Source organism: Hippopotamus amphibius, chromosome 5 (assembly GCF_030028045.1).
Source record: "Hippopotamus amphibius kiboko isolate mHipAmp2 chromosome 5, mHipAmp2.hap2, whole genome shotgun sequence".
NCBI lineage: Eukaryota > Metazoa > Chordata > Mammalia > Artiodactyla > Hippopotamidae > Hippopotamus > Hippopotamus amphibius.
This window is the reverse complement of record NC_080190.1, coordinates 84,605,819-84,631,867: the sequence shown is the minus strand read 5'-3', so window position 1 is coordinate 84,631,867 and position 26,049 is coordinate 84,605,819. Positions and strand designations below refer to the sequence as shown.

The window sequence follows — 26,049 nt, the reverse complement described above, 5'->3', positions numbered from 1 at the left end:
GAGCCCCCGAACACTTCATAAGTGATTTTCAATTACTCCCCGGGGCAGCCCTGTGAAAATCGGAGTGGAGCTAATGTTCCTTTGACCTCTTTTATTTGGGGAAAGCCGGGTTAGGGGGAAGTGGACACAACGGGGCCAGAAGACACCACTCTGTGGCCAAGGTCACAGACTCAGGGGGTCAGGAGCAGACCTGAGACGCTTTCAGATTCTGGTCTAATGCGCATTAAAACAGATACGCCTGCACGGTTCTCCCCTTCACGTTTTTCGTTTTGTAACTCTTGTGTGACACGCGCGCGCACCCACGCACACTCGCGCGCGCACCCACGACGCCCAGCTCCGCGCCTGTCCCTGGACTTTTCCCCTTTCTACAGGGGCACCCGGGCCGCGAGGACACGGGACAGCACGCCCCTCCATCCAGCGCCCTCCCGCCGGTCCTCACGGTGGGCGGCGCCCCCGGGGGAAGGAGGGGGACACACAGACACGCGCGCGGGTCGAGCCCGCAGACGGCCCCGGCTGACCTTCCTCTGCTGCTTCTCCCAGGCCGGGTCGAGGAGCAGGTCGCGGTCCCACTCCTCCTCCTGGATCATGTACTCGTCATCTTCGTAGACGTAGTTGTACTGCACGCCGGGCTCGATCTGGTTCATGGCGCTCGGGGAGCCGGGGCTGCAGCGGGGCGCGCGGGGCTCGGGCGGACGGACGGACGGATGCACGGAGCCGCGGCGGGGCGCGCGGGGCTTGGCGGAGGCGCGGGCTGCGGGCGGGCGGGCGCGGTGTGACCTTCGCGCGGTCCTCTCGGGGCGGCACGCCTGGGCGCTGGGTCGCGGGCGAAGAACCAGCTCGGGCTGCGGAGCCGCCGCCGCGCCGCTTAATACCCGCGCCGCCCGTCACGTGGCCGCCCGGCCGCGCCCCCGCCCCGCCCCGGCCCCCGCCCGCGCCCGCCCTCGCCGCTCCCTGCACGTGCGGGCGGACAGCGGGGCCGGGCGGCGGGGGTCCGCGCTCCCCGCGCTGCCCCAAACCTCCCGCGCCGGGAGCCGAGGCCGCAGGCACCAGCGCACGCCTCCCACCCAGCCACCCACCCACCCTCTGGCTCGCGGCGCGGCTGGTCTTGCGGGCGCCCAGGTGGGTTCCCAGGGTGGGTGGATGTCCGCGGATCAGAGGAGGGACACACATGGCCTGGGTCACTTGACCACCCCCAGAACATCCAAGTTGTCCAGCGTATTCACGTTTTCCATCTATTCCCACCTGTTCATAGATATCACACACATACCCCCCCTAAAAAGTAAAGTTTAGAAGCTACAGAATCCGCTTTCTTCTAGCTCTCCTCCCTGCCCTCAGCTGGGGAAATCAAGGCAGGGGACTTGGACCAACCATGTTAAAAAAGCCAGGAACCAAACCAAAGGCAGGAAGTGCCTGCTCTCACCGGCCAGTCGTACATTTAAAACAACTGGCAATGGAGGACAAGCACCCAGCTTCACGTGAGGTTCCCATCTCCCCCTGATGTGTTGTTGCACTGAAGCCTTTTCATCCCTACCGTCCTGGCTGGCTGTTTCCTGTCCCTTATGCCCCTGTAGGAACCAAGATGAGGTCCCTTGAAGAGGAAGTTGACGTTTTTTCATCATACGTGTGTTAGGCACTGGGGATCCAGAGGCCAGCTGACAGGCAGGCAACTTGCCTTCTGCAGCTTATGTCCAAATTGAATAAAAGTTGCCCACAAGTGCTATACAACTGTGGTTCAGGGCTACTAATCTGTTGACAGGTTTCACAACAAAAGTATGCCTGGATTCATCATTGTTCCTTAGAATTTTTACATCCCGTAGTTTTATTGCTTTGAGCTTCCTGCAAAAAAAAAAAAAGAAACTTTGACAAATTATCGAATAACATCACACTAACATTTTTTAAAACATGCCCACTGGAATATGAACTCCATGAGACCAGAGGTTTTGTCTTGTTCACAGCTGTAACCCCCAGAAATTAGAAGTATGCCTTCTATATACTAGGTGCTCAAGTATTTGTTGATGAAATAAATATCCTTAGAAATAGTGACTGAGCCAATTCGCTTGGATTTAAGTGTAAAGTTTAAGTTTTGGATTAAAATTATAATCGTTGAACAAGGTTGTGAGTAAATTTAACTATTAGAAACAGGACCAGAAACTACAAACACTGTTAAGGTTCAAAACTGGGGGGACTTCAGGTTCCAGATGAGATGAATTCAAAGACACCAGATTTACAATCCTGCCTGAAACAACTAAAATCTGAAGGAAAATATATTAAGCAAAGCTTTTTAAGACATTGACCATCAGACAAGGGAGGAGGATGATTCCAGAGAGGCAGGAAGCAAATGGCATGAGCGCTGTGATTACCCCAGCTCATTGCCTGGAGAAGGTTTCCAAGATGTACCCGAATAAGGGGAACCCAGGCATAGCTCAGTGGTCTCCCTCAACTGTGAGTTCAGAGAGACCAAGGCGGCTAGAGGTTGCCAGGCCAGTTGCAGAAGAGGAGAGGGCTGCAGAGACAACTCTGGAGATTTGCAAAGGGTCTCCCTCAAGTTTGATCAGTGAATGCTTGGGAGAAAAGCACCTGAAACCAAAGAAAGAAGCATCCAAAAAGATTACAAGGAATGATTCTTAGAATTCACAAAGGGCTGGACTAGTTCCTCTTTCCATTGACCGGAGCAGAAAACCTCATAATTCACAGAGCATCGGATAAAGTATTCAGAAGTGGGCGAGTGGGGGAGGGGGCATTAAGCTTAAACTAAGTGATGTACTGGTGCTACCTGAAAAAGCTCAAAACTCAAAAGCAAGACCTGAAAGGGTCAAATTGTTTCCAAGTCGCTTAACTGTGTCCCAGAACAGAGCTCAAAAGTACACATAGGAATACACAAACATTCAACACTTAAGGTAAAGTTTGCAGTTTCTGGCACCTATCAAATATTACCAAGTATGCAAAGAAACAGGAAAGTTTGGAAAGATGACCTATAATGAGGAGATCAATCAATTAAAACTGATCCAGGGACTTCCCTGGCAGTCCAGTTGTTAAGACTGCGCTTCCAATGTGTGTTTGGCAGGGGGTGGGTGGTGCAGGTTGGATCCCTGGTCAAGGAACTAAGATCCCACATGCCCTGTAGCATGGCAAAAACAAACAAATGCTCAAAAACAAAAAAACAAAACAAAACAAAAAAACTGATCCAGAACTGACACATGATAGAGTTAGTAGAAAAGAACACTAAAAGCAGCTACTACTGTATTCCATGTATTCTAGAAGCTAGAAGAAAGACTGAACGTGCTAAGTAGAGACATGGAATATTTTAAAAAAGACACAAGTTGAATATCTAGAGATGAAAAATACAACACCGGAAATTAAAAATACCCTGAATTTTAACTACAGGGTAGACATCAGCTCAGAAAAGATGAGTGAACTTGAAGACTGAGCAATAGAAACGATCCAATATGAAACATGAAGAGACAAAAAAAAGAGGGAGACTTAAAAAAACAAGCAGAGGATCAGTGAGATGGGAAAACTTCAAGCAGCCTAATATTTGTGTAATTGGAGTCCCTGAAGTGGGAGGATAGAAAGAAAAAAAAAAACTTGGGGAAAAAACAGCTAAAGTTAAGAAATGAGTAACGAGACTTCTGGCTAATATGAAATAATAAGGACTAGAATCACCTTTCCTCTTGAAACAACTGGGGAAAAAAAAAGAAAGCATGTGAAACAATGGTTTCCCAATACACCAGATATCAAGTAGTGAAGGACAGGAATCCTGAGAGATGGGAAACAGATGAGGAGAGTTTGCAGGCTAGACCATTGAGGTAGGGTCTGCAGGGCTGCCTGAGTTGAGGACATGAAGCTGAGAGTCCAGGGAGAAAAGGGAAGCTAGTATTCATAGGATAAAATATCAGAGGGGAGAGGACCACACACAGAAAGAGCTCTGGAGATCTTCTGAGTGTCCCACCTGAGTGTGTACTGATCAGAGCATGCTTGTGAGGAAGCTGCCCAAGTCCAAGGAAAGAGCCACCTGAAAGGATTAGAGGGAACCGTGCATGGCATTCACACAGGGCCAGGTGGGTGCCTGCTCCAACCACAGGACTGCAGAAACATTTAATTCATAGAGGACTTAGGAAGGTCTTGCTTCAGTAGTGTAGAACGAATTATTCCTAGACCAGTAGTAGTGTGGACTTTATTATTCCTAGACTGGTCCTGGAATGACCACTGCTCTAAACTGGCCTAAAGAATCATAAAACAATCATAAAATCATAAAAGTAAGACCCAAAAGGATAAAACAGAGATTATAATTGTATTCCATAAGTTCAAAAAGTTAAAGAGAAACATGGAAGATTTTTTTTTAAACATCCAAATGAAACTTCTAGAAATAAAACTAGTACTATAGCTAAGATGAAAAGTACACTGGATGGAATTAAGCTCAGGTTAGAGATTGCAGAAGAAAAGATCAGTGAATTTGAAAGCATAAAAATAGAAACTATCTTGGGACTTCCCTGGTGGTCCAGTGGTAAAGACTCTGCCTTCTAATGCAGGGGATGCAGGTTCGATCCCTGGTCAGGGAACTAAGATCCCACACACCGAGGGGCAACTAGGCCCGAGTGCCACAACTACAGAGCTCACGTGCCTCAACTTGAGAGCCTGTGTGCTGCAATTAAAGACCCCACATGCCCTGGAGCTGTGTGCCACAACTAGAGAAGAGAAAACCCACACACCACAACTAGAGAGAAGCCCGAGCACCACGACAAAGAGCCCATGTGCCACGATGAAAGATCCCACATGGCTCAACTAAGGCCCAATGCAGCCAAAAAATAAATTAAAAAAAAAAAAAAGATCCAAAATGAAATACAGAAAAAAAAAAAAAAATTCGGAAGAATGAAAAGAACTTTAGTGAGTCTGTTGGAGGGGTAATCCGCCATGGGTCCTGAGTATGCCCGCACATCCTTACAGGTATGCCAAAATTGCAGAACTCTGGCTGCTTTATCTAGGCTATTTCTCATGGTAGTGTTTGCAGTGAGCAATCTTGACAGATGAAGTCATGTTCACCCTAGAACAAAGAACAGTCTTGCTTCTGCTTCCTGTGAAAGTCATGAATCCCCAAGCTCAGTCTTCCTCTCCTATAATGAAGCCCACAGTGCGTGCAGACTTCCACTGATGGGCCCTTTGCATCACCCCAATGGGACTTAGGGCTTATGGGAAACCAGCATGAACAGCAAGACAGATCATATTCAGGGTCATGAAACAACTGTCAATAAACTTAAGAGCATGTAAGTCTTACAAAGTATGCTCTCAGACCACGATAGAATGAAAGTAGAATCAAAAACAAGAAGACCTCTAGAAAAATCCCCAGATATTTGGAAATTCAATAACACATTTCTAGGTAATCCAAGGATGAAAGGAAAAATCAAAAGGGATATTAGAAAGCATTTTTGTTAACTGAGTGAAAATGAAAACACAATATGTTAGAAATTGTGGGGTGCCGCTAAAGCAGTGCTTAAGGGGAAGTTTATGGCACTAAATGCCTATGTTAGAAAAGAAGGATCTTACATGAATAACCTCAGCTTCCAACTTAAAAACTAGAAAAAAGAGCAGAGTAAACCCAAAGTAGGCAAAAGAAAGGAAATAATAAAGATCACTGCAGAAATCAATAAAATAAATAAAACAAAAACCCAGTAAACCTAAAGCTGGTCCTCTGAGAAGATCAATAAAATTGATACACTTCAAGCCACACTGTTGGTCAGGAAAAAAAAGGCAGGGGTGGGGAGGAAACACAAATTATCTATATCAGGAATGAAAGAGGTGGCATCATTGCTGATTCTATACACACTAAAAGTATAATAAGTGAATACTATTAGCAACTGTATTCCAATAAATTCAACAATTTAGATGAAATAGGCAAATTCCTTTAATGACACAAACTACTAAAGATCACTCAAGAAGAAGTAAAAAATTGGAATAGCCCTATATCTATTAATGAAATTCAATTTGTAGTTTAAAACACCCCTCTCCCCCAGCATAGGCACACAAAACCTTTTTCTGCAGTAAATTCAATCAAACGATTAAGAAGGAAATAATACCAATTATACATAACCAGGAAATTGAAGAGAAGGTATTACTTCCCAAATCATTCTATAAGACCAGTATTGGCCTGATACCAAAGGTACGTAAAGATGTTACAAAAAAAGAAAACTACAGATCAATATCTCTCATGAAAATTGATGCAGATATCCTCAACAAAATTTTACCAATTTGATCCCTGATGATCAAGTGGGACTTATTCCAGGAACTCGGGGTTGGTTTAAATATTCAAAAATCCATTAATGTAACATCATATTAGCAGACTAAAAAGAAAAACCATATGATCATCTCAAAAGATACAAAAAAAAGCATTTGACAAAATCCAACATTCATTACTGATAAAACCCTCAGCAAATTGGAATGGAAGGCAACTTCCTGAACCTGAAAAAGGGCATCTATTTAAAAAAACAAAAAAGTAAAAAAATAAGGGACTTCCTTAGTGGTCCAGTGGTAAAGAATCCACTTTCCAATGCAGGGATGTGGGTTCAATCCTTGGTCAGGGAACTAAGATCCCATATGCCCCAGGGCAATTAAGCCTGAGCGCACAACTACTGAGCTCGCATGCCTCAACTAGAGAGCCTGCATGCCGCAAACTACAGAGCCCATGGGCTCTGGAACCCATGTGCCACAACTACAGAGCCCACCTGCCCTGGAGCCTGTGCCCACAACTAGAAAGGGAAAACCCTCACACCACAACTGGAGAGAAGCCCGAGCGCCACAACTAGAGACCCCGAGATGAAGAGCCCACATGCCCGAACGAAAGGTCCCACATGCCTCAACGAAGATCTCGCGTGCCGCAATGAAGACCCGGCGCAGCCATAAATAAATAAATAAATTAATTAATTAATTAATTAAATAACAAAAACAATAAGAAAAAAACTATAGCTAACATCATACTTAATTTTGAAAAACTGAATGCTTTCCCCCTAAAATCAAGAACTAATCAGGAACAAGACAATTAATGTCTGCTCTCACAAATTCTATTCAACACTGATTCTAACCCAAGGCAAACAGGCAAGAAAAAGAAATAGTTATCAAGATTGGAAAAGAAGTAAAATTGAATTAACTTACAGACAATGACCATCTATGCAGAAAATTCAATGGGGGGACTTCCCTGGTGGCACAGTAGTTAAGAATCTGCCTGCCAATGCCGGGGACACGGGTTCGGTCCCTGGTCTGGGAAGATCACGCATGCCGCGGAGCAACTAAGCCCATGCACCACAACTACTGAGCTGGTACTTTGCAGCCCACGAGCCACAGCTACTGAGCCCACACACCACAACTACTGAAGCCTGAGTGCTCTAGAGACCATGCTCCACAACAAGAGAAGTGACTGCAATGAGAAGCCCGTTCACCACAATGAAAAGTAGCCCCTGCTTGCCACAACTAGAGAAAGCCTGCGTGCAGCAATGAAGACCCAACACAGCTATAAATAAATAAATATATGTGTGTGTGTGTATATATATATATATATTAGGAAAAAAAGAAGAAAATCCAATGGGATCATCAAAAAAGTTACTAGAACTAATAAGTTAATTTTCAGAGTTGCAGGATACAAGAGCAATACACAAAAAATCAACTGTATTAAGAAATATCTTGGTCCAAATGGCTTTACTGGCAAATTCTAACAAAATTTAAAACAGAAATACCTCTAATTCTGCACATTCTCTTTCAGATAATAGAAGAGGCAGAAACACTTCCCAACTCATTTTATGAAGCCAGCATTATCTTGATACCAAACCCAGATAAAGACAATGCAGAGAGAGAGAGAGAGAGAGAGAGAGAGAAACTATTCCAATTGGTCTATTCCAACTAGACCAATTTCCCTCATGAGCTTAGATACAAAAGTCCTTAGCAAAATATTAGCAAGCTGAACTGGTTATGTGTAAAAAGAATAAAAACATTTGCAAATCTCATATCCAACAAAGAGTTTATATCCAAAATATACATTTAAAACTCTCTTCATGGAACGCTAAGAAAACAATCAACCCAACACAAAGATGGACAAAAGGCTTAAACAAATAATTCACCTGAGAGGATATGCTACCAGTTTACCTCATTTCACTGTGTTTCACTTTGTCGCTCTTTGCAAAGATTGCGCTTTTTTATAAACTGAAGCTTTGTGGCAACCCTGCTTGAGTAAGTCTGTTGGGGCCATTTTTTTCCAACAGCATTTGCTCCCTTCATGTCTTTGTGTCACATTTTGGTAATTCTCTCAATATTTCAAATGTTTTCATTATTAGTATATTTTTTATGCTGATCTCTGATCAGTGATCTTTGATGTTACGAGTGTAACCGTTTTGAGGTGCCATGAACTGCGCCCAAGATGGCAGATTTAATCAATAATGGTGTGTGTGTCCTGACTGCTCTGCCAACTGGCCGGTTCCCCATCCTTCTCCCTCTCCTCGGGACTTCCTATTCCCTAAGACACAACAATATTGAGATTCGGCTGCTTAAACCCTACAGGGGCCTCGAAGTGTTCAAGTGGAAAAAAAGAGTTGCACATCTCTTATTTTAAATCAAAAGCTAGAAATGATTAAGCTTCGTGAGGGAGGCATGTTGAAAGCCAAGATATGCTAAATGCTAGGCCTCTTGTGCCAAGCAGTTAGCCAAATTGTGAATGCAAAGGAGAAGTTCTTGGAGGAAATTAAAAATGCTGCTCCAGTTATCACACAAATGATGAGAGAGTGAAACAGCCTTATTGCTGATACAGAGAAAGTTGTAGTGGTCTGGAAAGAAGATCAAACCAACCACAGCATTACCTTAAGCCAGAGCCTAATTCAAAACAAAGCCCTGACTCTTCAATTCTATGGCTGAGAGCAGTGAGGAAGCTGCGGAAGAAAAGTTTGAAGCTAGCAGAGGTTGGTTCTTGAGGTTTAAGGAAAGAAGCCGTCTCCATAACGTGAAAGTACAGGGTGAGGCAGCAAGTCCTGATCTAGAAGCTGCTGCAACTCATCCAGAAGATCTAGCTAAGAGAATTAATGAAGGTGGCTACACTAAACTAGATTTTCCACGTGGTTGAAACAGCCTTATATTGGAAGAAGATGGCACCTAGGACTTTCATTGCAAGAGAGGAGAAGTCAATGCCTCACTGCGCATCTTCAAAGGACAGTCTGACTCTCTTGTTAGAAGCTAATGCAGCTGATGACTTTAAGCTGAAGCCAGTGCTCATTTACCATGCCAAAAGTCCTGGGGCCCTTAAGAATTATGCTAAATCTTCCCTGACTCTATAAATGGAACAATAAAGCCAGGATGACAGCACATCTGTTGATAACATGGTTTACTGAATATTTTAAGCCCATTGTTGAGACACTGCACAGGAAAAAAAAAAAAAAAAAGATTCCTTTCAAAACATGACTGCTCACTGATAGTGCACCTCGTCCCGCAAGAGCTCTGCCGGAGATGTACAATGAGATTAGTGTTGTTTTCATGCCTGCTAACACAACATCCATTCTGCAGCCCATTGATCAAAGAGTAATTTCTTTTCTTTTTTTTAAATTTAGTTATTTATTTATTTATTGGCTGAGTTGGGTCTTTGTGGCTGCACGCGGCCTTTCTCTAGTTGCGGAGAGCAGGGGCTACTCTTAGTTGTGGTACATGGGCTTCTCATTGTAGTGGCTTCTCTTGTTGCGGAGCACGGGCTCTACGCCTGTGAGCTTCAGAAGTTGTGGTTCACAGGCTCTAGAGCGCAGGCTCCGTAGTTGTGGTGCACAGGCTTAGTTGCTCCATGGCATGTGGGATCTTCCCGGACCAGGGCTAAAACCCACGTCTCCTGCACTGGCAGGCAGATTCTTAACCACTGCACCACCAGGGAAGTCCCGAACAAAGAGTAATTTCAACTTTCATGTCTTATTATTTGAGAAATACATTTTTTAAGGTTATAGCTGCCACAGATAGTGATTCCTCTGATGGATCTAGGCAAAGTCAATTGAAAACCCTCTGAGAAGGATTCACCATTCTAGATGCCATTCATTCATGCTTCATGGGAAGAGGTCAAAATATTAACAATAACAGGACTGTGGAAAAAGTTGATTCCCACCTCCATAGATGACTCTGAGGGGTTCAAGATTCAGTGGAGAAAGTAATTGAAGAGAAGTAGCATTAGAAGCAAAGCCTGAAGATGTGACTGAATTGCTGCAATCTCACAATAAAACTTTAACAGATGAGGAGCTGCTTCTTATGGATAAGCAAAGAAAGTGGTTTGTTGAGATGGAATCTACTCCTGGTGAAGATGCCATGGAAATTGTTGAAGTGACAACACAGGATTTAAATATTATATAAATTTAGTTGATAGAGCAGCAGCAGGGGTTGAGAGCACTGACTCCAATTTTGAAAGAAGTTCTACTGTGGGTAAAATGCTATCAAAATACATTGCAGTGAAATTGTTCATGAAAGGAAGAGTCAATTGATGTCTTGTCATAAGACATTGCCACAGCCACCCCAACCTTCAGCAACCACCACCCATCAACATCAAGGCAAAGACCCCACCAATAAAAAGATTACAGCTCACTGAAGGCTCAGATGATGGTTAGCATTTTTAAACAATAAAATTTACAAAATCTCTGCCCTTCCTTTGGCCTCTTCTCCCCAACTCCTCCCACCTACATGTAAAGATTGATGGTCAAGGACAGATGAATGGATATATATACACACACATACAATGGAATATTACTCAGCCATAAAAAAGAATGAAATAATGCCATTTGCAGCAACACGGATGAACCTAGAGATTATCATACTAAGTGAAGTAAGTCAGAGAAAGACAAATATTATATATCACTTATATGTGGAATCTAAAATATGATAAAAATGAACTTACTTATAAAACAAACTCACAGACATAGAAGACAAACATGGTTATCAAAGGGGAAAGGTAGGGAGGGACAAATTAGGAGCTTGGGATTCACAGATATACAGTACTATAAATAAAATAAACAACAAGGACCTACTGTATAGCACAGGGAAGTATATTCAATACTTCAATATTTCAAAGAATTTGAAAAAGAATACACACACACGCACATATATAAAACTGAATCACTCTGCTGTACACCAGAAACTAACAAAACATTGTAAACCAATGATACTTCAATTAAAAAAAGATTGATGGTCAAGAATTTAAATCAACACTATTAAGACAACGCTGTCTTTAGGAATAATGATCTACACTCAGTGATATAGAAAGATATCCGAGATACAGTGTTACATTAAAAAAAAGGAAGGTGCACAATTGTTTATATAGTTTAATCTTATTTAAATTAAAAAATTTATGGAAAAGCATTACATTTATAAATGTACATTTATAAGAAAACCAGTTGAAATACCCCCAAGCACTGTCAAATAGCCCTACCTGCACACGCCACCCACCTGTCCTTTTTCACTCTCTTAAGAGACTCTGAATCTCGTGGTAACTCAAGGCAACTGCAAACATCAATAGGAAAGAGAATGTGGGTTGACGCATGAATAAGGGTTGGAAATGGCAAGGATTTCATGTTGCTTTTAGTCTGTTCTTAACAGTAAGTAACAATAATTGGACTGAATTTTATCTCTTATTTTTCTTTACCCACGCTGCTTTCTGGTTCTGTGAAAAAAAGGCCTAGGTGTCTTAACTGACAGCAAGTTCAATAGAAGCCAACTGTAGGCGGACCAAAAAAATCAAATGCAAAGTTAAACTGGATTAAAAGATGTGATATTCAGTTCTAGATGATGCATTGTTCTTTGAGCTGGCGAGAACACAGCTGGAGTAATAAAGACTATCATTTATTATAAATGTGACATGTACTGCCTGTAAAAAAACAAATAGTACAAAACTGTATGAAATAAATAGTTGAAGCCCCTGCATGTTTCCACCCCCTACCCATGGTTTGCTGATGTGAAGAGTTCGGAGTGTTTTCTTCTAAATACAAATATTTTGTAGACATACGTAATTTTCTTCCAGAAAAGAAATCACTTTTGCAACTTGCTCTTCATTTCTAAAGCACAGACATCAACATTTAGAGATGTTCCATTACTTCCTTAATCAACCCCTATACATGGTCATTTGTCTGTTATCCGTAGGGTAGATTCACAAAAATGGAATTTCTGGGTCAAAGGGCCCATTTACAATTTTTGATAGGGAATCTCCAGAGAAGAGACCCTCTCCCTGCCAGAATTGCCCTTCTGGATTCACTCAAGCCAATTTCACCCCAGGAGAGCCTTCTCCCACACCTGGGGGGGGTGGGGTTGGAAGGCCAGAGGACACACCTGTTCATAAACATCCACTGGTGCCAATTGTTTTATTCAGGCAATGTCTGAAATGGTCTTGTGAATCTGAGTTTAGGTTCTAGGCAGTGAGTTTTAATTTGGACTTTTGGAAAATGGGAACACCTGCGTGGGTGGGATGTAGGATGTTAGATGTTAAAGGACAGAACACGGTGCTGGGAGAGAAGAAGGAGGAAGTGAGAAAGGTGGGCAAAGACTTTTACATACTTCATAATTTTGATAGAGCTTGGGTAGTGGCTTGAATAATTCCTTAAAAGCTCTCTAACGCCATTGGTGGATTTATGGTTCTATAGGGTGTCAGTGCCTGAATTTTGGATCTTTCTAACATGATAATCCAATGATGAGCCCTTAGTAAATTCTCCAGTAGCTCTCCTCTGCCTTATAGACCAAATCTACAGTATCCAGTGTGGTACCTGAGGCCCCTCATCAGGGTCTGCACCAGCCCACATGCAGTACGTCTGCTCTTGCTTCCTGCTATGCCCCACCCTGACCCTTCCATCAGATTCTCACACTCAGGGCTCTACCAGGCAACCATGTCTTTGCATGTGTTTTTCCTTCTTCCTAAACACTGACTCCCGCTTAGGTACCTGGAAAACTCCTGCACATCTTTCACATCTCAGCTTAACCCGCACCTCCTCTGTAAAGTCTGCCTTGTCTCGCCTGATCAGACCTGAGTCCCGTCTTCCTATACACCCGTGCATTTGTAGAAACTTCCATCACAGCTACTAAATGATGGTACCGTTTAGCCCTTCATTTGTGCGATTCTCTCCCCTTTAGACTGTGAGCTCCTTGACGGTGAGAGCGATTTGCTTTCTTCTTGGTGTCCTCAGCACCTACCCTGGCCCTCGGCACTTCAAACCTGCTCAAAAAATATTTGCTGAATAAGGAAGTGACCTTTGGACCTGCTTTGTCCAGATTGTTTGGCTGCGACAGACCTGATTCAGAGAAAATTCTGGAAGTTCCTCGCTTGCTTTATGGGAGTATTCCTACAGTGGTGTGGCCCAGGGGTGTGTGTCACTCAAGAACAAGCGTTGAACCTACTTTTCTCCAAGCATATGTTTGGCAAATTCTTTTGCCTTGGGTTTCCTTACACTTTCTTGGGGAGAATCACTAAATTCAAAATTGCATCAGATGCAACTAGAGATTATGATTCTAAGTGAAGTAAGTCAGAAAGAGAAAGACAAACGCTATATGATATCACTTATACGTGGAATCTAAAATATGGCACAAATGAACCTTTCTATAAAACAGAAACAGACTCACAGACACAGAGAACAGACTTGTGGTTGCCAAGGGGGAGGGGGGTGGGGGAGGGAAGGACTAAGTGTTTGGGATTAGCAGATGCAAACTATTATATATAGGATGGATAAACAACAAGGTCCTACTGTAGAGCACAGGGAACTATATTCAATATCCTGGGATAAACTATAACGGAAAAGAATATAAAAAAAGAACGTACATGGATGTGTATAACAGTCACTTTGCTGTACAGCAGTGATTGGCACAACATTGTAAATCAACTATACTTCAATTAAAAAAATTTTTTTAATTGCATCAGAGGATATTTGACGAGTTTTGATCAGAATCTGACCCTAAAATGAGAAAGACTGAGATTACTGCCTTTGCGAAAAGGAGTATACCACAGTAGCTAAGGAGTCTGAAATCAGGCAAATCTATGTTTGAACCCTGACTGCAGCGTTAACTAGTTGTGGGCGGATTTGCTCATTAATTTGACAATCATGTTTTAATGGTCTACTACTTTCATTAGTAGAGATTCAAAATAGCTATTGTTAGTTTGAATTTAATCAGGCTGTATGGATCTACTGACTATACCAAGAGGCTAGTTGTTTTTCTTTGCCAGAAAGCCAAAAAAATTTTTATTCTATTTTAGTCTCCTTTTTCTTTGTTTTGTATTTGGGATTGAGTAATATGGTTTATTTTTTCCGAATGTTCATACAAATATGCTTGTTTTCTAGAAAGTTAAAAAAATCATCAGGAATTTTTATTTCCTTTATCGAAGAGAAATCTTCAAATACACCTTCTAAAGACCAATTACACTCTGAGTATCTCTTTCCCAGTCCCTAGTAATGGACTCAGACAGTCTAAACAAAAGAAAGAGTCAACCAGTGGAGGAAATGTAGGACGACCACAACTGAAGGGCTATTAACGTTTCCTCCTGGGAGGTCTGGCAACAATAAAGGGATAGGATGAGTTTTCGCTGTTATCTCTTCGTCACAGACAGTAAGGCAAGTTCCAAATCCTCAAGGCAACTCAGTTGAAAATAAGACAAGTGCTTCGAGGCTAAAGGCAAAACAATTTTCTCACTTGACAGAGACTGAGAATCCAGGGACCTTCTTCTAACAGTGGAAAGAGTACATTCCCACTTGAAATTTTATTTTAAACTACACTTTGTGCTTGGGTTAATTGCCTTAGGTCTAAAGTTCTGCAGTAGGAGGGGGACCCATGTCTTGTCCGCCTACTCTTTTCCCGCATGAGAGGGAAAGGAGATATAACTTTCAGAGAGTATCAGAGGTGGTGGGATCTTGCTGCTCATGTCTTGCCCTCTCATTTTACAGGTGAGGATACCTACTGAGGCTGAGGGATTAAGGGGCCTGCCTCAGGGCTAATCGTCACCGGTGTCTGGAGAGGCCGAGTCTGATGGAAGAATGGAACTGGCGCTGGAGTCAGGTTGACCCAGCTTCTCGTCCTGCTCTGAGACCTCAGGCAGCTTTTGTTATCTCTCTGAGCTAGATTCCCATTCATGTAAAAATGAAAAACCTGGGTTATAAAATCTACTGTCACTTCAAGTGATAGCATCCTGCAAGTGTGTTTTGGTTGGTGGTGGTGGTTGGTTGATTGAGCTTTTTATTGCTATTTCATTTTAATTGTGCTGCACGCACGGTGCTGCACCACCCTCTGCACTTGGTGGGAGCCTCTGTCTCAATCACATGGCCACCAAGGTCTCAGGCTGGGGAGGTGCACCCCAGGGAAGGGTATGGAGGGCCGCTCGTGGACAGCAGCCAAGTGGCTTTTGTTGGTGGTGGTGGTTTTGGCCCGACCAGGGATCAAACCAGTGCACCCTGCATTGGTAGCGCAGCATCTTAACCACTGGACCACCAGGGAAGTCCCCAAGTGGCTTTTTTAAGATCAGAGCCAACAGTACCTGGTCCCTCATCCAGGACATTTTAACGATACTTTACTGCCCCTCATGCCGTACGTTCTTGTTTGCAAATTGTAAAACCCTTGGGACTTCCCTGGTGGTGCAGTGGTTAAGAATCTGCCTGCCAATGCAGGAGACATGGGTTCAGTCCCTGGTCTGGGAAGATCCCACATGCCACAGAGCAGCTAAGCCCATGCACCACAACTACTGCACTCTAGAGCCCGTGAGCCACAACTACTGAGTCCATGTGCCACAATTACTGAAGGCTGTGGCATGCTTCACAACAAGAGAAGCCACCACAATGAGAAGCCCGGGCACTGCAACAGAATAGCCCCCACTCACCACAACTAGAGAAAGCCCACACGCAGCAACGAAGACCCAACACAGCCAAGGAAAAAAAAATTGTGAAACCCTTGCTACTCAAAGAGTGGTCTGTCTGCAGACCTGCAGCTACAGCTGGGGCTTATTATACAGCAGAGCCTGGGGGTCAAACCCTAGACTAGACCTTGTGAATCAGACCGCATTTTCACAAGATCCACCACTGACTTGTCGTTTGAGAAGCACTATGTTTAAACACTCTGTGCTATAGTATTGATCATAAACACTCCATTTATATTAACATTACATGTATATTGTTTATGTATAGTTATTTTATATTATATTTATATTAACATTGCATTCAATGTGTTTAAACTTAAAGAAACATAAATTAGAAGCACATGTAAGCAAATTACTTGCTGTAAGGATCAAATTCACATCTCACATCATCAGGACTTGAGAATGTAGATTCAAGGCCCACTGCTATCACTTATTAGTTGCGTGATGCTGGACAAATTATTCCCCAAGCTTCAGCTTCCCCAGCTGTAAAATGGGAATAATTCCTGCCTTGCATACTTCATCAGGGGTATTATGAAGAACAAATGAAATAACATATGCAAAAGAACTTTGTAAATGTTTACTATACAGAAACAACTTTTAAGAAAGGGGATAATCCTGACTGTATTGATAATAGAACAAAGTACCTTTGAGAAGTTGATAGGATGGATTCTGTTTATAGAGAGAGGTAATTACCTGTGCAGTGAGGTTTATGAAATGATGGGAAGGCGTCTTCCATCCTCTTCATTCTCTCACCCGGGAAATGTTAGAATTTTCCTAATGGGAGCCTGGGATTGAAAGAAGTTCAATATAATAAATCAATTGAGACTGGATGTAATATTTTAAAACATCTATGTAAATACATTAATGAGCTGGCAATTAAAGTAAGACATATCCAGAAAGCAGAACTAAGTGAAAGTAGGAGCTATGAGAAGTAAAACTAATATCTAAAGTCAAATTTTGCCCTGAGGGCATTTGATCAAAAAAAGAAGAAGGGCACACAGGGTGCAAAGCGCAGAAGACACTAGGGCTAGGGCATACTCCTTGGAGAAAGTCTAATAGAAGACTCTTCCTCAAAGAGCTGAAACTCCAAAGGGCCAGTCAGTGAATGGTGAGCAGGAATGCCTGGCAGAGGACGGTGAAAAATGGTCAGGTGAAGAGATACCTAGAATGAGGTCTGGGAGGGTCCTGAGTGCAGGAGCTTCTGTCCCCATGGAGCTGGGGGCTGTCACCCTCCCACTGTGGATGTGTTCGCCAACCTGGAAGCTCTCTAAGCTCCGTGCTATTGGGATTGTATGGAATCTTCCTCACTTGAGCATGATTGATAATTAACTGCAGGGCTTCCTTGGTGGTGCGGTGGTTAAGAATCCGCCTGCCAATGCAGGGGACACAGGTTCAAGCCCTCGGTCAAGAAGATCCCACATGCCTTGGAGCAACTAAGCCCGTGCGCCACAACGAGTGAGCCTGCACTCTAGAGCCAGTGAGCCACAACTACTGAGCCCACATGCTGCAACTACTGAAGCCCGCGCGCCTAGAGCCTGTGCTCTGCAACAAGAGTAGCCACCACAATAAGAAGCCCAAGCACTGCAATGAAGAGTAGCCCCGCTCTCTGCAACTACAGACAGCCTGCGTGCAGCAATGAAGACCCAATGCAGACAATAAATTTAAACATTTTTTTAAAATTATTAACTCCATTTCCAGCCCCTCTCTGGAGGACAGGGCAGGGCTGAAAATTCCTAGCTTGTAATCATGGCTTGGTCTTTCCGGTGACCAGCCCCCATCCAGGAGCCATCCAGAGTCACCTCATTAGAACAAAGGATGCTCCTAGCGCTCTTATTACTTAGGAGTTTACAAGGGTTTTAGGAACCCTGTGTCAGGGGTGGGGTCAAAGACAAATATGAGAACAAGAGACCCTCCTAGAGATTTCCCTGGTGGTCCAGTACTTGGGACTCCGAGCTTTCAATGTGGGGAACACGGGTTCGATCCCTGGTTGGGAACTGGGATCCCATGTACCGCTCAGCGTGGCCAGAAGATTTCAAAAAAAAAAAGAAAGAAAGAAACGCTCCTAGTGCTCTTACCAGTTAGGAAATTACATGGGTTTTAGGAGCTCTGTGCCGGGAACTGAGGGCAGAGACCAACATATATATATATATATTCTATTATCTCACAATAATAAAGGAATATTATGAACAACTGTATGCCCCCAAACCCCCACAACTTAGGTAAAATGGATGGGTTCCTTGAAAAACATAACTTACTAAACCTCATTCAACAAAAACAGATGTCCTAAACAGTCTGATTGAAGAAATTGAATTTGTAGTTAAAGACCTTTCCACAAGAAAACTCCAGACCTAGATGGCTTAACTGGTACATTCTACCAATGAGTTTTATAAGGTTGCAGGAATACAAGACTGCTGTATCTACTGTATTTCTATAGACTTTCAATGAACAATCAGAGAACGTAATTTTTAAATAATGACATTTATTAATAGCATCAAAAATATGAACTACTTAGGGAAAAATCTAACAGAAGATACATAAAACCTATACACTGAAAGCTACAGGAGTTTATTAAGGAAGACCTAAATAAAAGGAGTAATATACTGTGCTCATGGGTCAGAAAAGTCAATATTGCTAAGATGTACTTTCTACTCAAATTGATCTATGGATTGAATGAAATCATGATTGAAATCATAGCAGGCTTTTTGTAAAAATTGAAATATGGAATTTCAAAAGGCCTATAGAAACGCAAATGATCTAAAGTAGCCAAAACAAAATAGAACATATCGAAGAGCTAACACTACCTAATTTCAAGAATTTTTATAAACCTACTGCACACAAAACAAGACAGTATTAACATCACGATAGACAGATCAATGGGACAGAGTAAAAAACCCCAAAATAGATCCACACATATATATATGAGCAATCGTTTTTTTTTATTTTTAAGCTGTTAGTTTTTTAAAAAAATTTATTGAAGTACAGTTGATTTACAATGCGTTAATTTCTGCTGTACAGCAAAGTGAATGAGAAGTTGATTTTTGACAAAGTTGCAAAAGTATTCATTGGAGAATGGACAGTCTTTTCAACAAATGGTGCTAGAGCAATTGAATAACCATACAAAAAAAAAAAAACTTCAATTTATACTCTGCACAATACACAAAAAATAACTCAAAGTGGATCACAGACCTAAATGTAAAACATAGAACTATAAGATTTCTGAAAAAAACCTAGGAGAAAATCTTTTTACTCTTTGGTTAGGCAAATACTATTATTTTAGATATTATATATAACACCAAAATCATTATCCACAAAAGGAAAACATTGATAAACCAGGCCTCCTCAAAATTAGGAAATTCTGTTTTTCCAAAGAAAATGGTAAGAGAATGAAAAGACAAATTACACACGAGAGAAAATATTTACAAATGCTATGGGTAAAATACCTATATTTAGAATATGTAAAGATGTTTCAAAACTCAATCTTATGGACTTCCTAGGTGGCACAGTGGTTAAGAATCTGCCCGCCAATATAAAGAACATGGGTTTGATCCCTGCTCCAGGAAGATTCCACATTCCACAGAGCAACAAAGCCCACGAGCCACAACTATTGAGCCTGTGCTTTAGAGCCCGTGAGCCACAACTATTGAGCCTGTGTGCCGCAACTACTGAAGCCCACGTGCCTAAAGCCCATGTCCCACAACAAGGGAAGCCACCGCAGTGAGGAGCCAGTGCACCACAATGAAGAGAAGCCCCTGCTTGCTACAACTAGACAAAGCCTGTGTGCAGCAATGAAGACCCAACACAGCCAATAAATAAAATTTAAAAACTCAATCATAAGAAAACCAGCAAACCAATTAAAAAACAGGCAAAATATTTAAACAGACACTTCACCAATAAAAATATAAGGGTGGCAAATAAGCACCATAAAAGATGAACAACATCAGTTGTTACTCTGGAAATGCACATCAAAAACATAATGAGATAACATCGCGTGCACATTAGAAGGGCTAGAATTAAAAAGACTTACTATATCAAGTGTTGGCCAGGATGTGGAAGAAACAGAACTCTGACATTGCTGATGAAAAATGGTTTGACAGTTTCTTTAAAAGTTAAGTATATGCCTACCATATCTTCCAATTAATCCACTTCCAGATATCTACCCAAGAGATATCAAAGCGTACGTACATACAAAGACTTATACATGAATGTTCTTATTTGTAGCAGCCAAAAAGCTGAAAATAAACTAAATGTCCAACAAGTGAGTGGATAAAAAAATTGTGGTATATCCAGTCTGTGGTAGGCTGAAAAATTGCCTCCCAGAGACACCCAAGTCCAATGCCTGAAACCTCTGAATGTTACCTTATTTGGGAAAAGGGTTTTTGTTTTTATGATTCAGTTAAGGATTTTGTGATGAAAAGATAATCCTGGATTATCCAGATGAGCCTTAAATATCACTGTAAGTGACCTGATAAGAGTGACAGAAGGAGAAGAGAAACAGAAGAGGAGGAGACACTGTGACCACAGAGGCAGAGCTTGTGATGCAGTCACAGGTAAAGGAATGCAGACTTTTGCCAGGAGCTGGGAAAGGCAAGGAATAGTTTCTCCCCTTGAGCCCCTGGAAAAAGAGTGGTCTTCCCAGATTCCAGACTTTTAGCCTCCAGAACTGTGGAGAGAATAAATTTCTGTTGTTTTAAGCCATTTGGTTTGTGGTTATTTGTTGCAGAAGCCCCAGGAAACTAATATACATACAAGAGAATATGATTCAGTAATAAAAAGAAATGAACACTTCATCCACATAACAATATGGTTAAAATTCAAAATAATTATGCCAAGTGAAAGAAGGCAGACCACCCCCCCAAAAAAGAACAACAAAAAAAAAAAACAAAAAAAAGAGTATCTATTGCATGCTTCCACTTCTATGAAATTCTAGAAAATGCAAACTACGGAGACAGAATGCAAATGAGTTTGCCTGGGGGTGGGGAAAGGCAGAAATGAGACATTACAAAGGGCACGACAAAACTTTTGGGGGGGCCGATAGACATGTTCATTATCTTGACTGTGGTGATGGTTTTACAGTTATATACATATGTCGACTTTATCGAATTATACATCTTAAATGTGTGTACATTATTAGATATGTTACTGATGCCTTAATATATTTTAAACAAAGCAAAACAAAACAAAACAAAATATAAAAGGCCATCAATCTCTAGTGCCCTCAGTCTCCTGGTAGAAGTAAAATCCAAAAGCTGTCTGGAGGACCAGACACCTTCAACACCAGGGTCAAAAAATTCTCGTCAATGAACTTCAAAGGATTGTGAGCTCATGTTCAAAACTCCCCAAATACAGAAGATAGGAGGCAGAAAAAAGATCTTGCAGGAAAAAACTGAGGTATCAAAATCAGACTGACTTTTCCGATATTGAAATGATCAAAATCAGAATGTAAAATAAAATATGCTTCCTACGTTCAGAGAAATAAAAGAGAATTAAAAACATGAGGAAGATATAAAGGACTGTAAAATACTTTAAAATATTTTAAAATAATGAGATAAACTAGAACTGAAAAAAAAAAAAAAAGCCTACAGTAACACAAAGTTAAAACCCAAAGGAGGGATTTTTCTGGTGAAGACTCTGTGCTTCCACAGCAGGGAGTACAGGTTTGAGCCCTGGTTGGGGAAATAAGATCATGCATGCCGCATGGCTCGGCGAAGAAAAAAAAAGCAGGGGTTGAGGGGGAATTTAACAACAGATTAGACACAGCTGAAAATATACTTAGGTAAACCAAATAATATCCTTCCCCCAAATGTCTATACCTCAGCCCTTATAACCTGTGAAAATGTTACGTTACATGGCAAAAGGGATTTTGCAGGTGTAATTAAGGTGATGGATCCTGAGATGAGAAGATTCTGGATTCTCTGGATATGCCCAATGTCAACATGGGAGCCTGAAACTGAGAGCAATCAGGCATGGATGAGATCCCTTACACCTATGACCTGCCTCCACCCATCAAGCTCACTTTAATTGTTGCCACAAAAGACTTGCCTGTCCTCCAAGCGGCACGTGGCTGAAACAATAAGATGTTTGCCTGAGTTGATTTTCAGGAACTTGGAGTCAGCTGCGACTGGTTCAAGCTTAGGCCGGTTAAGACTGGTTAGGACTACCAACCCTCCAACCGGGCATGCGCGACTGTCTGCTCCGTGACATTTTGATGTCAGAGGGTTGAAAGCTCCACACTCGGATCATACTAAAGCCCAAATTTCTGAACACGTGTCCTATGAAGATGTCTGTTAGCTTAGTTGCGCCTGTGCAAAACCATGATTACCTCACTTGTTTCTTATTTACAATCACCTTTCCCCCTTCTCCCTATGCCTTAGCCCATTCCGCTCCTTATCCCATAAATGTCCTGAGCCCATCGCTTTGGGGTAGGATGATTTGAAATTTGTTCTCCTCGGTCCTTGCTTCGCTGCCTCATGAATAAAACTTTTCTCTGCTGCAAACCTTGGCACCTCAATGTTCCACAGTGAACCTTGTTCAGTAACAAGCCTTTAATTCAATTTAATTAATTAATTTTTTATTGAAGTATAGTTGGTTTACAATATTGTGTTCATGTCAGGTGTACAGCAAAGTGATTCAGTTATACACATACATATTTTTCAGATTATTTTCCACTGTAGGTTATTACAAGATATTGAATATCATTGCCTGTATTATACAGTAAGTCCTTTTTTGCTTATCTATTTTATATATGGTAGTGTGTATCTGTTAATTCCATACTACTGTTTGTTTTCTATGTCTGTGAGTGTTTCTGTCTTGTAAATAGATTCATTTATATTATTTTTTAGATTGCCCATGTAAGTGATATCATATAATATTGGTCTTTCTCTGTCTGACTTACTCCAGTATGATCATCTCTAACTCCATCCATGCTGTTGCAAGTGGCATTATTTTTTATGGTGACAAGGCTTTTATAGTGGAGACCATTTCCCAGCTGAGGTCAGAGAGAGATCAGAAGTGTCAGAAAGACTCAGTCCACTGTTGCTGGCTTGGAAGACAGAAGGTGGGCATGAGCCAATGTCTGAGGGCAGCCTCTAGAAGCTGAAAACAATCCTGATTACCAGCCAGACAGAAAATGGGGACGTCAGTCCTACAACCACAGGGAACTCAGTACTACCAACAACCTGAATGGGCTGGAAACAGATCCTCTCCTAGAGCCTCCAGAAAGGAACACAGTCCTGCCAAGGTCCTGATTTCAGCCCTGTGGGAGCTGGGCAGAGAAAACTAGCCAAACTCAATGAATTTCTGACCTACTGATCGGCAAGATAATACAATTGTGTTGCTTGGAATCACAAAGTTTGTGGCAGTTTGTTATGGCAGCAATAGAAAACGAATCCAGGTATTCTGAAGAGAACGTGGAAAACCTAGCGATTGATGTGATAAACAAACAAACAAACAGAATGCAGCAAAGAGAAAAGGAGATGGAAAATATGAAAGTTTTAAAAAATGGAGAGGATGAAGTAGTCTAATGTCCTACCAGTAGGAATTGCAGGAGCACAAAATAGAATCTAGGAGGGAGGAGACAATATTCAAAGATGTCATTACATAAAATTGTCCCAACTGATGAGAGATCCTAAACCTCAGATTCTGGACATTTATTGAATTTCAGGCAGGATAAATGAAAAGAAATCCATCCCAAGACCTCTCATGGTTAAGCCATAGAGCAACAAAGAGAGAGAGATCTTAGTCATTCAGAAAACTCAGATAGTTTACCACAAAGAAACAACGCTTAGAGTCACAACTACTCATCAACAATGGAAAAGTGTGTTAAAGTGTTAAAACTGCAACACTTTGAAGAGTTAGAGAAAATTAAAGACTTTTCAGGAAAATGCAAAATCTGAGGGAATTTGTATCCATAAACCATCACTAAAGGAAATTCTAAAGAATGTACTTCGGAGTAAAGGAATGTCAACCCAGCCAGCAGGTCTGAGAAGCAAGAAAGCACACACAAAAAAGTGGCAAACATGCAGGTCAATCAGTGTAATTTATGTGACATCTAACTGTAATGAGGTCCTTTCTGTTTTTATATGTAAACAGATCTATTAATCCTGTAGAAAAGTCATTTTATGAAAAAAAGTTAATCTTAAAAAAAACTGTATGAAATAAAAATAGTAAACTCTTGATGGTTAAAAAATCAAGATAAAATACACATATAATGGAGTATTATTATAAATACAAAGCATAGGTACAATAATTATATTATTATAGGTACAATAAGTTGAATAGTTGCAACAGAGACAATACATGGCCAACAGAGCCTAAAACATTTACTGTTCACCCCTTTACACTCAAAGTTTGCCATCTTCTGCCCTAAAAACACACAGGTAACTGGAACACAATTTCATTTTCCCTTTATTACCCAAAGTCACTTGATCTTACAAAGCCCCAACCTCATAAGGGAACTCAGTGTCAGATCACTCAAGACTACCTGCAGGAACACAGAGGTATGTTCTGGAAAAATCTCACCCAGAAACGAGGACCTCACCATCTACCATGTTTTTCCTCAGTAGCGTTTTACAAAATTTGAGTACGGAAGCATCCTGTTACTTAAAAGGTAACCAAATCTGCCAACCCCCACACAGAAAATAATAAGTGTTGGCCAGGATGTGAAGAAAATGGAACCCTGGTGCACTGTGGGTGGGAATGTAAATTGCTGCAGCCGCTGTGGGAAACAGTATGGAGGTTCCTCAAAAAATTAAATTTAGAATTACTATAAGACCCAGCGATATAGAATTACCTTTGATCCAGTATATACTCCCAAAAAACTGAAAGCATGGATTCAAAGAGATACTTGTGCACCCATGTTTATAGCAGCACTATTCACAATAGCCAAGAAGTGGAAGCAACCCAAATGTCTGTGGACAGATGAACGGATAAGCAAAGTGTGAGATATATACACATATGTATTTCATACTTAGAAAGGAAGGAAATTCCAGCATATGCTACAGCAAAGGTGGCCATGAGAACATTATGTTGCATGAAATAAGCCAGACACAAAAGGACAAATACTGTATAATTCCACTTATATGAGGTACCTAGAGGAGTCAAATTCATAGAGACCAAGAGTAGAATGGTCATTTCTAGAGGCTGGGTGAGGAGAGAATGGAGAGTTGTTGTTTAATGAGTATGGAATTTCAGTTTTGCAAGATGAATATTTTCTGGAGATGGTTGATGGTGATGGTTGCACAGCAATGTGAATGTACCTAATGCCACTGAACTGTTTAAAAATGGTTAAAATGGTAAATTTTATGTCGTATGTGTTTTGCTATATGTTTTTATGTCATGTCTATTTAAAGGCATGATGACAATAGCATATAAATCAGGAACAGGTGCTCAGTTTCACAGTTCTCTACAGTCCTTGCATTGTCCAGGAGGAAGATAAAGATGTCTAACTTCAGAAGTTAGCTTATATCATGTTGTAATTCCCATCTAACTGCTAACAGAATAGGAATATGGTATGTGACTTTCAAAGTAGTAAAGGGGAAAAATTGGATTGAGAAAAAAGAAGAAAAAAACTTTACTCATAAAAAGTCAAAAAAAAAAAAGAAAAGAAAGGAAAACAGAAAAGTAGGACATATTAGAGCAAATTTGAATGTTGAGGGAAAGAATCCAGAAGAGAGCAGGGGAGTAAGGATTCGAGGAAGAAATGAGAAACAGGGAGCGAGGTGTCTGTGACGAGGAAGGAGATGGGATCGGAGCACATGGGGAAGGGGCAGTGCCGAGACCAGCTCGGCGACTCGAGGTGAGTGACGGGTGCCGCAAGCTTGAAGAAGACACAGACACAGACTGAAGAGAAAAGTGGGACCGGGGGGCTCAAGACCTCTCGGATCAAGAGCCCTGCTGACTCATCCCAGGCTGCTTTTATTGAGTTCGTGGGCTAACATTCTCAGGTTACACTCATAAACAGTCAAAGGCCTCACATGATTGAGGCAATTATCTTTGTTTACTTCCTGGGTCCGAGTTGAGCAGGTGTGGATTTGAGCTGGGGGTGGAGAGCAAAACAGCCCTGGGGGCAGGAGACCTCTCTCAGATATTAGGGGTCTGTGCCCCACCCGTGTTGGCCCCTCTGCGACTGTGCCTGTCTTAGGTTGTTCCTCCCTTGAGGAATCTTACCCGTCTCTGGCTAA

At 41.7% G+C, this 26,049-nt stretch overlaps 2 protein-coding genes across 2 annotated transcripts in view; one reads left to right on the top strand and one right to left on the bottom strand.

The window, feature by feature from the left end:
* Positions 1 to 833, bottom strand: part of ACTN2 (actinin alpha 2) — a 68,065-nt gene extending 67,232 nt beyond the window's left edge. Inside the window, exon 1 of the mRNA XM_057736226.1 lies at positions 519 to 833. Coding sequence (XP_057592209.1) covers positions 519 to 644 — 126 coding nt within the window. The 5' untranslated portion in view covers positions 645 to 833. The remainder of the gene's footprint in view (positions 1 to 518) is intronic.
* LOC130854250 (uncharacterized) overlaps positions 643 to 26,049 on the top strand; it is a 50,371-nt gene continuing 24,964 nt past the window's right edge. The window contains exon 1 of the mRNA XM_057736976.1: positions 643 to 1,132. Coding sequence (XP_057592959.1) covers positions 643 to 1,132 — 490 coding nt within the window. The remainder of the gene's footprint in view (positions 1,133 to 26,049) is intronic.